Source organism: Primulina tabacum, chromosome 14 (assembly GCF_025594145.1).
Source record: "Primulina tabacum isolate GXHZ01 chromosome 14, ASM2559414v2, whole genome shotgun sequence".
In the NCBI taxonomy this organism is placed as follows: Eukaryota; Viridiplantae; Streptophyta; class Magnoliopsida; order Lamiales; family Gesneriaceae; genus Primulina; species Primulina tabacum.
Window position 1 is genome coordinate 4,240,696 of NC_134563.1, and position 12,333 is coordinate 4,253,028.

General features: G+C 35.0%; 1 protein-coding gene across 1 annotated transcript; it reads left to right on the plus strand.

Annotated features, from left to right (window-relative positions):
* The first annotated feature begins 1,736 nt into the window (after positions 1–1,736).
* On the plus strand, positions 1,737–6,721 carry LOC142524378 (ALBINO3-like protein 1, chloroplastic). The gene is made up of 11 exons (XM_075628337.1): positions 1,737–2,335; positions 2,917–3,027; positions 3,197–3,271; positions 3,488–3,548; positions 3,747–3,820; positions 3,942–4,046; positions 4,415–4,522; positions 4,810–4,913; positions 5,053–5,262; positions 5,351–5,573; positions 6,288–6,721. Exons 1-11 carry the CDS (start codon positions 1,976–1,978, stop codon positions 6,291–6,293), a joined length of 1,437 nt encoding a protein of 478 aa, XP_075484452.1. The 5' UTR covers positions 1,737–1,975; the 3' UTR covers positions 6,294–6,721.
* The last annotated feature ends 5,612 nt before the right edge of the window (positions 6,722–12,333 follow it).

The window sequence follows — 12,333 nt, forward strand, 5'->3', positions numbered from 1 at the left end:
GGTACTCTCATCATCTGTAGTGTGTTGACAACGTTTGGCCATTATTTTTGATGATGAGATCATATTCGCTGTCCTATGCTCCCCGACTGCTCGTGCCCGACGTTTCCATTGCTTTGTAGTGGCAACAATAAGTTTTGGCTCCTCTGAGGTCTTCTCGTTCGAAATGTCAATGGTCGGCAGATGAGTGCTCAGCAGGGCACTGCCCGATGGTGTGTTTGTTGTCACAAGTGCTTGGCTTTCTGAATCCATATTACCTTCTTCAATATTTTCCTCATCCCCAGTGGCTTCAGGCAAAGGGCCCTCATCGGGATTAGGGGAAGAATTATCTTTACGGGGTAAGTTTTTTCTTCCGCGACCGATGTGTGTCGAAGCACGTAGCCAAATTCCATATGCGTGGGTGGTTTTATCAGCCCCACTATCATCACAATCCCGAACCGTATGTCCAATTCGTCCACATGCATAGCAGAAGTCCGGTAAGCGCTCGTATATCAGCAAAACTATAATTTCTTCCTCCACTCCCCTAGCCTTTATACGAATAAATTTCATTAAAGGTTGAGCAATATTTATTCATACCCGAATTCTCGCAAAACGGCCCAAGAAAAGTCCATTTTCACCCGAGTCCACCTCTTCTACTCGGCCAATATGACGTCCCACTTTGTGCAGGAGTTCCCCTTGCATGAAGGCCAATGGAAGATTATGGCATTGAACCCAGATCCCTATCTCGTCAAAAACCATGTCAGTTGGATTTTTCCAACCCACGGGTTCCTTAAAAATCACCAGACTACGGAAGAAATTCCAAGGGCCATCCGTGAGTGCCCGGTGTCTGTCTCGTTGGGAATTGAAGTCGCACACAAATATATTGTCCCCCATAGCCTCGATATTGATCTTCCTCGATGCTTGGAGGATCCGGGGCATCTGCTGTCGGAAGGTGTCTCTATTTATTGCTTTAGGCGAATGGACCTTAGCCACCAAGCACGTAGATAGTCGCTCATTTCCCATGTGTATCTCTGAATCATCCAATAGAATAGTCTCGTTTGGCTTTGGTGGAGAGAGTTTCATCGCTTCAACTAGACGAGAGATTTCATCTGGATCCATAATAACGAGAAAACAAGCCAACGTTCAGATCAAAAAGATGATCGAACGAAACAATCCTAAATATTTTTCTATTTTAGTATTATGATATTGTTTTAATAAAAGAAATCTATATCTACGCTAGTTTTAATATCGAGAGACTTAAATAACTAATTTTAGTATTATGATATTGTTTTAATAAAAAAATTATTTTCATTTAACAAAAATATCATAAAACATATTTCAGTATATTTGTAAGTAATATATAACTAATATATCATAATAAAATATTTTTCTATTTTTATCTATATTTTTTAATTTAACCGTAAATATGTATGCATAGATCGACATGCCAGACACTAGTTTGTATTGAGATTTAATAACGAGTAAACGTGAGATGGTCTCACGAATATTTATCTGTGATACAGATCAAACTCACGGATATTCACAATAAAAAGTAATAATCTTAGCATAAAAAGTAAGTTTTTTTATGAATGACGTAAATAAAATATTCGTCTCACAAAATACGATTCATAAAATTATGTGAGACGGATTTTTACTTTTAATAATAATTACGAAGCCAAATTCAAAAAAGTTGTCTGTGAAAATTATGACTGACCTTTTATTGAGTGTCAATTCTTACACTCAACAGTTGAAAGAGTTCTGTAATATTCCCTTTAAAGTTCCTTCGAGAGACCACGTTTATTTGTGGGTTCAAGATATAAACATACAGGCGTATAGGCGTTTATTGTGTAGTGTTGTGTCCTGGGCAAACGGATTTTTTGAAGGCAAACCCTTCTTCCCACGTGTTCCAAAATCCCAACTTTCTCCAAGATTATCGAAGTAATTTATTGGGCTTCAAGAATTCAGATTCATATACCCGACGCACAAATAAGGGAAGAAGATGTCATTTTTCTTGTATTCAATCGGCCCAAATTTAGTTGCATCTCCATTTCCAGGCAGAACAAGAACTCCGAGCCCGGTTCTACCCGGAACCCGTTTCAGTGATTTCAAGATTCAGAGACCCTTTTTGAGGGGAAATCTTGGGGTGACCCGTTTTGGATTGGGTCAGGTTCCATTTCCTGACCCGGACAATACTGAGCTGGTGATTAAGGACTTGTTTGGGAGAGTTGAAGGGCTTCTTTATACTATTGCTGATTCTGCAGTTAATAATTCTTTAAATACAGTTGATGGAGCTGCTACTACAAAGCAGAGTAGTGACTGGCTTTCTGGGATTACTAATGCCATGGAGGCTGTGTTGAAGGTTTGTTCTAGTTTTGATTGTTAAATTTGTTGTCTCGCGTCTAGAAACTTATGAACGGGAAAAGTTCTGATTTTTATTTGCTTTTCCATCTTCTTTTTTGTTTGTGGTATGTGAACGTGATTGTTTGGAGTTTGGACGTGAGCTACTATATAGAAGTGAGTTGAAACATAAAGTTGTGAATTTGTGCAAATAAAAGTTTTTTCGGGTTATTGGAGAGGAAGTTGGGGTTTTTGACAAGGTATATGGAAGGATTTGAGATTTTCTTTTTGGGTTAATGAACTCTTGATTTGATGGTACTGTTGGAATTTTTAAGCTTTATGTGCGATAATTTTAAGCTTGCAGGAGAAGGATGTTGGTTCATTGAGGGAACCGTGTTCTCTGTCAAATATTTAAGTATTTATATTGATTAATCAAATTTAAATGGAATCTACGTGAAATGCATCAGTTCTAACCATTGGATTATTGAGTATTAAACCAAAATCATTTCATGTTGACTGTTTATATGTGTTGTTGGTTAGTTTATTGACTAGAAAAAGATTATTTTTTATCAAAAATTTAACATAGGTTTTGTTGTATCACAGGTTCTGAAAGATGGGCTTTCTACTCTACACGTTCCCTATGCATATGGTTTTGCAATCATCTTACTGACTGTACTTGTTAAAGCTGCCACATTTCCTTTGACAAAGAAACAGGTTACTTCAATCTGCTATGGGCTTATGGTTTGAAACATATTGTGTGTATGGAGTCACTTTGTTTGCTGCTGATTAGTCTCTCTGAGTGAAATGTTTTCTCACTTTGCCTGTGTGACTTACTAGCTTTAAGCAATCTCCACTAAGTGCTTTCAGAAACTGTGATGTTCAGGTGGAATCAACGATGGCAATGCAGTCTTTGGGACCTCAAATTAAAGCTATTCAGGAACGATATGCAGGGGATCAGGTCACTGTTTATCCTTCTGAGTATCATTACTTTGTGATCTAAATAGTGAGCTTGTTAGTTTTTCTTTAATAGTAAAAAAATCTAGATGGCAAGATCCTTAGATTTGTTAAAACTTAGTCGATGAAGGTTGATTGACCTAATATCAGTATTTTTGCTACCAGTAAATTTTTCCTTAGATACCTATAGTCATTTTCTTTTCTGTTGCTTTCTTTGCAGGAGAGGATTCAACTTGAAACGGCTCGATTATATAAATTAGCTGGTGTAAATCCACTCGCAGGTACTAAACCGAATGCTAGAACTCTCTTTTTTTATAGTACATTAGGAATATAGTAAATTTTTATAATCTATGTTTAGCATACTCAATTCTGCTGTAATTGTACTTGTATATGAACATTGAGTTGTTTGCTATGTTTACCATTACATACATACTTTGCGGTTCTAAATTTCTTTCCCTTCTTCTTTTTGTTTGCACCAGGATGTCTTCCTACACTTGCCACCATCCCAATATGGATTGGGCTTTATAGAGCGCTTTCAAATGTGGCAGATGAGGTAAATTTTACTACCATCTAATCCATCCCTCCTTTCTTTTTCCAATTTTTTTCTAGTTTTTATCTACTCACTCTACCCTACAATGTTAATGTCTTGACGGGAATGTTGATGTAACATGTAGGGACTTTTAACGGAAGGCTTCTTTTGGATACCCTCTCTATCTGGCCCAACGACCATTGCTGCTAGACAAACTGGTGGGGGCACAACTTGGCTTTTCCCATTCATTGTAAGACAATCTATCATCCTTCCCATTTTACATTGATGGTTTAGTTACTTCAAAAACAGTTTGTCAGAATATTAACTTTAAGAAGTGTATTAGGTGAATGTTAACAATAATCAACCTTATTTTACAAATGAGTCAAGTTCGCAGGTTGCATCTTACTTGCTGGAATCGTACTACCCAACTTCTTTATTGAATAGAATTACAAGTATTAGATGATTTACTTTAAACCGTGTTCTTTGTGATTCTGTTACACCTTTCTTATAAAATCCTATGCTAACATGCGCTGTACTCTTTTCATACTTTAAGTGGTGTCCGTTCAGGCCTTGGTATGTTAGATTGGAAATGATACATTGTCCTCTTTTTCATCGTAGGATGGTCATCCTCCACTTGGATGGTCAGATACATTGTCATATCTCGTTTTACCTGTGCTCCTGATTGCCACTCAATATATCTCTATACAGATTATACAACCTCAACAGGTTTGTCTCACTGGCAATATATATTTATTTAGTTATTTTTCAAATAGAATTAATAAGCTGTTCTGGCTTTTGTGTTTACATACTTCAGTGTTGTGTGGTGGAAATTTAGATCACAACTCACTGTCTGATCGGATGGTTTGCTTCTTTTTTTCAATTTTCTTGTGTTGCAGCTTCGATTTCTTACTACATGACCTGCTAAAATTACTTAGGAGTCTAAAAATTGAAATCCTGTAAGGTTGTGATTACAAATTTAGATTTGACGGGGATTTTTCTTTAACCACTTTCAGAGCAACGATCCAAACGTAAAGAATTCCCAAGCCATAACCAAATTGCTACCCTTGATGATAGGCTATTTCTCTTTATCAGTTCCTTCTGGCTTAAGTCTCTACTGGTAAGTGCCCAATTACTTTTTGGGGTGACTGATTTTGTGTGAAAGTTTCCCCTTTTCTCTTCCTTGATCATTTTTAGGCCATTACCATATTGTTTTCATTTTTACGATGTAAATAATAATTTGGCATGTGTAATTTTAGGCTAACAAACAACATACTAAGTACCGCTCAACAAGTTTGGCTACGGAAATTTGGTGGTGCGAAAAATACTGTCAAGCAAATTAGTGATGACATGGTAAAGAAAGAAAAATCCCAATCCTTTAAGTCAATGTCTGAAGCATCTCCCACAGCCTCTAAGGTAGTTGAGAAAGACGAGAAGTTTGCGCCAGAAGGGCTTCGTCCTGGTGAAAGGTTTAAAATTTGTAGTTTACCTGATAATCAATATTTTGTTTATGGTCAGATTATGTTATTTTTGTCTTGCTTGTACTACATTGTCCAGGTTTAAACGATTGAAAGAGGAAGAAGACCAGAGAAGACGACAAAGAGAGGAAGAGAAAAGAAAAAGCAAGGAAACAGTAGCTAAAGAAATTCAAGTAACAAACGGGAAAGTAATTAAAGAAGCCAGTCCACTTAATGACTTTATTGTGAATGGTGATGGGGCTGATTCAGAGGATGACAAGAAGGAAAATGATGATCAGCATCTCTGCGAAAATGTTGAAAAGGTACGTTGTTTCATTCTTACCTTCTTGGATTACATGGGTTACAAAAATAAATTTCTGTAAGGTTGCATTTGGATTGAGGGATTTCAAATTCGTAATAACAAATCCATTGAGTGGTTTGGTAAATTTCACTTGACAATGGATTCAAATCCCAACTAGTGATTTTTTGTTTTATTGGAGTAGATATCAAATTCATCCCAACAAAGAGTAATTTAAATTTCATCGTTCAAATATTCCTCAAATCCAAATCCTTCACTCTAAAAGCGACCTGAAGTTTTGTATGATAGAGCATATACCTTTATACCAAAAAATTTAGTATGTAACTGGTAATGATATAACTCAACTATTTTAAATTGTAGAATACCCTTATACCGCGTGTTAATCATTGCACTACATAGACGAACCACACGAGACTGGGAGGAAATTACCGGGGTCCATATTCCCATTTCCTAATAATTGCTATAATTCCACCTCATGAGACAATCCCATTTCCTGATAATTACTATAATTTCACCTTATGGGACGCGAATGCTTGTTCTTGGATTTTATATCAGTTTTAGGATTGAACATGCGTTATTGTACTGAAAGCTTCAGATCATGTCAATTGGTGTAATTCAAATTATATAACTTCATAATTCGATCTTTGTGCCACATTTCAGCTCATAATCTCTCTTAAGAACTTGGGTTTTGTTTTCTGTTTTTGATTCAACTCTCCAGGAATAAGTTCTTTGCTGATGTCATTAGAATATTGGAAGGTGCCTATAACTCAAAAGGAATGACACATAAGAAGACTTGAATGTGTGTTTCTGTGGAAAAGATTGCAGCCATCCAGCCAATAGACTCTCAGAGCATCCATTTCAAAAGCTTACGGATTTCCTCTCGAGCCATTTCAATAGCACTGCTTGAAATCCTACCATTTGTTGTCAAAAGATTATTAAAAGTTGGCGAAGGAGTGATGATTTTCTAGCCTTGCTATGTTTTCAGAGAGGCTGGACGTAGATGACCGTAGTGAGGCACGAATACGAGGATCAACAAAATCTGTAGCATCTATTGCAACTGTAAGTTTTGAGAAACAATAGCTTTCCAATTTTTACTCTGTCGAAGACATAGAATGTAGCTCGTGGTAAAGTATGAAAAATTTCTTACAAGCATTTGATGGTGGTGGTGTCGATTCAAATAAAATATGATTGCCATTGCTTGCCGATTATGAAACCACAACCAGGATACTTTTGACTTTAGAGAACTTAAGAAAGAAATTAACACGCTTTCTATGTATACGCTCACGGCTCCATGTTCGGCATTAACGATTTTAATTCTCTTCACCGAAGATTTGGATTTCAAGTTATGCCTACCGTGAATCGCAAGATTCTTTACTGCATGTTTGATATATATATATATATATATATAGGAAATCCAAAAAATTAGGACCGAATCACATAATCATTTTATCATGATATATTTTGTTTTTTTATTATTATTTTTTATGGGTTCTGGATATACCCAAAAGATCAACACAATAGTCTGCAAATCACGTTGATCGGCTCAATATGAATCACGTTGATCGGCTCAATACGGCAGGCTCAAATTGGGAAGATAGACACAAAAAGAATTGAACATATGACTTTTTGGTAGGTGTTCGTCCTACCATAGCATCCCAACTATACTTGGGGTTTACATTTTTTGCTATTCTTTATTTTAGTTTTATTATCAACAGGTTGAATAAAAAAAATTTGTGGTATTCTCTATTGTGGGCGGAAATCAACTATTAATTATGATTAGTAAATGTTGACCGTGCAAGAAAGCATGTGTGGAGTCACTGAGGACAACCTCAAGGCATTGATCATTACAAACGACTATGCATTTGAGCACATAGCCAAGTAATCTTCACCTTTGATACACTGGCAATAATATACATGGATGTAGTTGGTCTCACGTATTGCAAGTTGATATAATAATATGAAAATAAAATATAAAACTGGACATCGAGATTTACGTGGAAAACTCTTAAAATTATAAGGGTAAAAACCACGGACAAGATAAAAAAAAAATCCATTATAATATTTTATGACACTCTTAATTCGGGAGAACAAATACCTTTCAAATATTATAGAACTAAACACTCAAATGTTATATGATGAGAGAAAGAACTCGATGAATGGATGATATCTAAATGAGGGGAAAGAACTCGATGAATGGATATATTCGTCCGTGTAAAACCGCGTATCGGCAGTTTCCTTCCATCTGTAATTTTCAACAAAACCTGCCTCAGCCACCACCATAAATCATTGTCTGCCATCCATCAATAAAGTTGCTGATAGTAATTACCATCTATACGTACTTTGATATCGTTCTCGATTTAATACCGTCTCAAAGATGAACTCTGGAGTCAAAATAGTTAATATAATCACATATCATTTTATATAATTACCTGATTTGATTAAATATGCACGCAACTAATAGTTGGACGTGTGTGTATATATATATATATATATATATAAGTTGACGTATTATATAATCGTGGTAGGGAGAGAATGTAAGTATAGTCCCAGTTTAGAGGATGGAAAAGCTTATCCATTTTGTATCAAAACATATTTGGATCATCCATGAAAAAGTATTATTTTTTATGCTAAAAATATTATTTTTTATTGTGAATATCGGTAGAGTTGATCCGTCTCACAGATAAAGATTCATGAGATTGTACCTACTCTTTTCTATTTATCTAAATAACTACAGCTATACATATGATACTCAGGCCTATTGAGATCCCTCGATTTATTGGTAAGGATGAGACTTCAAAATCTAAATGATCTTGGATCAGGGTATCTCGAGGAGGATTTATAATTTCGGATACAGACAAAAAGATTAAAAGAAAAAGTAAAAGACAAAATATTAAAAGAAAAATATTTCAGTAAATAAATAATTTAGATATTTGAGACATTTCAGTTTAATAAAAAAAAAAAAAAACGAGGCTGAAATGATTTAATTGGTAGGTTATCTCTCGGTCATGGAAGGGAAATAAAGGTTCATGACTCAAATTTAGATCTGAAATCGAAGAAATCTAGAACAAAATCATATTGTTGTAAGTGATTATAAATCCCTTTTTTTTTTTTTTTGATTGAGTGATAATAAATCTTTTGAAATTGGGGAAAAATAACATTTATTTTTCTGAACTATAATAATGTTAATGATATATAGTTTTTCACCAACTTTGTTACTTTATTGGAGACACATTCTTTCTTGATTATACAAAAAAAATCTTATCCCATCTGCTGCCTAGTTGTTGTCTCACCCAGAGTCCTTCCTTATTGCATAAATCTTTAATTAATTAAGTGATGCTTGCTGAGGAGATCAATGGTTGCGACTTTATATTAAACAAAATAATTAAATAAAATGACTGTTTAGTATTTTCAAGAATAATTTAATGTACATATATAAATTACATTTTTCACATACCTATCAACATATGCTATCCCACTATCACCATCTGTTGTAAAACACAAAATTTTTTGTGAGACGGTTTTATAAATCAATTTTGTTAGACGAATCTCTTATTTAAGTCACATATGAAAAATATTATTTTCTATGCTAAAATTATTATGTTTTATTCGTTTTACGGATAAAAAATCTGTGCAATTGTCTCACAAGAGACATACTAATTATAAAATATATTTCAACGATACAACGATCAGTGGACTAATTGATCGATGCTCGACCTAAAGTTTTTACCCTTCAATTTATTCCTCAAGTTCAATATTCTCTCTCGTGATCATATGTACGTGTTGCTTTCTTGTATTATCGTTTTTATGTTGAATATTTTTTAGTGGGGAAAGTTGATTATTTATACAATAAACACTATATATGTCTGTATTATTTGTTGGGAAGTAGAAATCTTCAGAGAAATTTTGCATCGCAATTTGAAGCGTGTCTCAATATTTAAGCAAAACGAAACAATTGTCGCATCATTTTATATATGGCATTGTTTTATTTTTTTAATAAATAATTGTTTTGAAAATATGTTAAGTGATTTTACTTGTCGGGATGAAAATTTCATAATTGTCGAGTTATTGGTAGCATTTTATTGTTAAGTGATATCCTCATAAGGATCCGGGTCATTTCAGCGATGACCCGAGCACCATCAAGAGCTCGAGCTCTCATCCAAATACTCGGATAATCGACTACCCGGGCTATCTCGAGAATTGAGCCACACTCGAGTATGATTGATACAGGCCGTCTAATCTGTCAGAACAACTTGGGCTTGGAGTGTCCTAGAAGCCATCAGAAGCTACAAGTATGGGCAGCCGACTTGCCATACTTAGAGCACCCACAATGGGGTGTTAAATGGGTGTTATAACACTCATTTAACATCCCCTCTCCATTGTGAGTGGGCGTTACAGGAGAGAGAGAGGGACGTTCATTTGTTTGAACGCCCCTCTGTCAGTTTATTTTTTAAAAAAAATTGGACAGGTTGCGACGGTTTTTGAAAAACAGTCGCTATTAGCGACGGATTTTCAACATCCGTCTCGTCGCTACTTTGCTGACACGACGGCCCCTCGTGTTTTGAATTATTTTAATTTTGTTTTTAAATTTTTAAATTTTGACCTTTTTTTTCGATTTCAATTTCATATATTTTTGCTATTTCAATTTCATATATTTTTAAAAAAGTTAATATTATTTATTAAAATTAATAAATTTATTTTATTAAAAATTAAGATGCTCGTTAAAACTAGAATAATGATTTAAATAATGTAAAAATATATTTAAAACATATTTATGTAATGAGTGGACTGTGGGACATATATATAATGAGTTTGAATGTGAGTAAAAGAGATATGTTGTTATAATGAGTATGTGGCAGTGGACCCCACGCTTTTTGATGAGTTGGTGTGTGTTATAACACCCACCCATTGTGGATGCCCTTAGTAGGTGGCACGAGAATCGAGGTACCTACCCCATTTTTTATTATAAATAGCATGTATTAATGTCATTTAATGGGCCTAAAAAATTTTTAACTCTAAAGCATTACACATATTTTCTCTCAAATATTGCTTGTGTTCATCTTCAACCTGCTGACTTTATCATCGGAGTGGCTACGTCGGATACCCCTCCGACGCCCATTCACGAGTTCTTTTCATTGTTTGCAGGTGCTACCACAGCCATTATTCTCACTCAAAATTCCCAAACATTATAAATTGTTGATCTAATCCGTTGGAGCTTCTTACCCGGCTCACCCATTTCAGCGAGATTACATCATTGGCGCCGTCTGTGGGAAACTTGAGTTCAAGACGTTGATATGGCTCGTACAAGAAGAACCAACCAAGGTAATTCTCGCGCCCAGGATGATGGAGGGCATACTTCAAGACAAGTCGGTGTTAATAACACTGGACCAAATCTCATTACTTTAACCCCGGAGGAGTTACAAAAGATTGTATCCGATGCCATAAAGCAAGCTATGGCCAGGAAAGAAGTGTCTCATCATGTTACACCACCCGGGGATAGACAGGGGCATGAGCAGGAGCAGGAGATGAGGGAGGATTTGATGGGAGGAGAAGACGAGGAATCCAGCGCCGGGTCCAAATCTCCTATCGTGGCAGAAGAGTTGTTGGAGTTGAGACAGAAGATGAAGGTGCTGGAAGGAAAGTTGGAGAATCAGGGCACTTCCCGGGCCGTCTCTAGGGGATGCCTGTTTGCTGAGATCATTGTCCGGGAACCTCTTCCCAGGAACTTTAAATCAGCCAAAATAAAGTATTATGATGGCAACGCAGACCCAGAGGAACATTTGGCCAGATTCGAGAACATATGGAGGAGAGAAGAATGAAAATTTAATGTTTTTATTGATATTATTTTTAATAGAAATGAAAGCGAGTGTAGGATCGAACGCTTGCCGTTTTACCAAAAGCTATAGCTAGTGGTAACTGTGCAACTCAAATCTTTTAAATCGTACAATAACTCAAGCATCACGTTTCAATTGCTATACCCAGGAAGGACAATTATTGCACACAGCAATCTCTCTTTCAATAATTGATGCACTCATTGCAAACAATATGAATCGAACTCGTGACCTTTGCCCTGATACCAATTGTAGGACCGAGCGCTTGCTTTTTTACCAAAAACTATAGCTAGTGATAAGGCGCAACTCAAATCTTTTAAATCGTACAGCAGCTCAAGCATCATGTTTCAATTGTTATACACAACATTGACAATTATTACACTAACAATGAGTACGTGAGTTTAAGATATTTTTCAATTAATGTCAATCAAAATATTTAAATTGAATCAAATACATTTTTGAAATTTTATAGTTGTATTTTAGGCTTTAGTTTTTGTATTTAATATAATTCCTTGGAGTCATTAATTATCTATTGACATTTTGAATACTTATAGATTTTTGTAGAGTTTTTTAAAAGTCAAGTTTGAATATCATATACTTTTTAAAACTCTACAAAAAGTTTTAAAACTATATATATGCAAAACCGGGATAAATGGGAAAAAGTTACTATCATATTAATTGTGTGATTATATTTTTGAATTATGGTTATTTAGTTGATTTTCTGAATTGTTGGAATTGATTTGAGCAATAATTATTTAATAAAATATCATTGGTTGAAAGTTATAAATTTAATCGAGTTGTTGGATATAATATGCTACTTGGTCAAAGATTTAGAATATTATGAGGAAGTTTTGATAATTAAATTTATAAGTTGGATTTTTAGTAAATAAAATCAATTTTAGTAACTTTTGGGAAATATGTTTATTATTTTAGTTT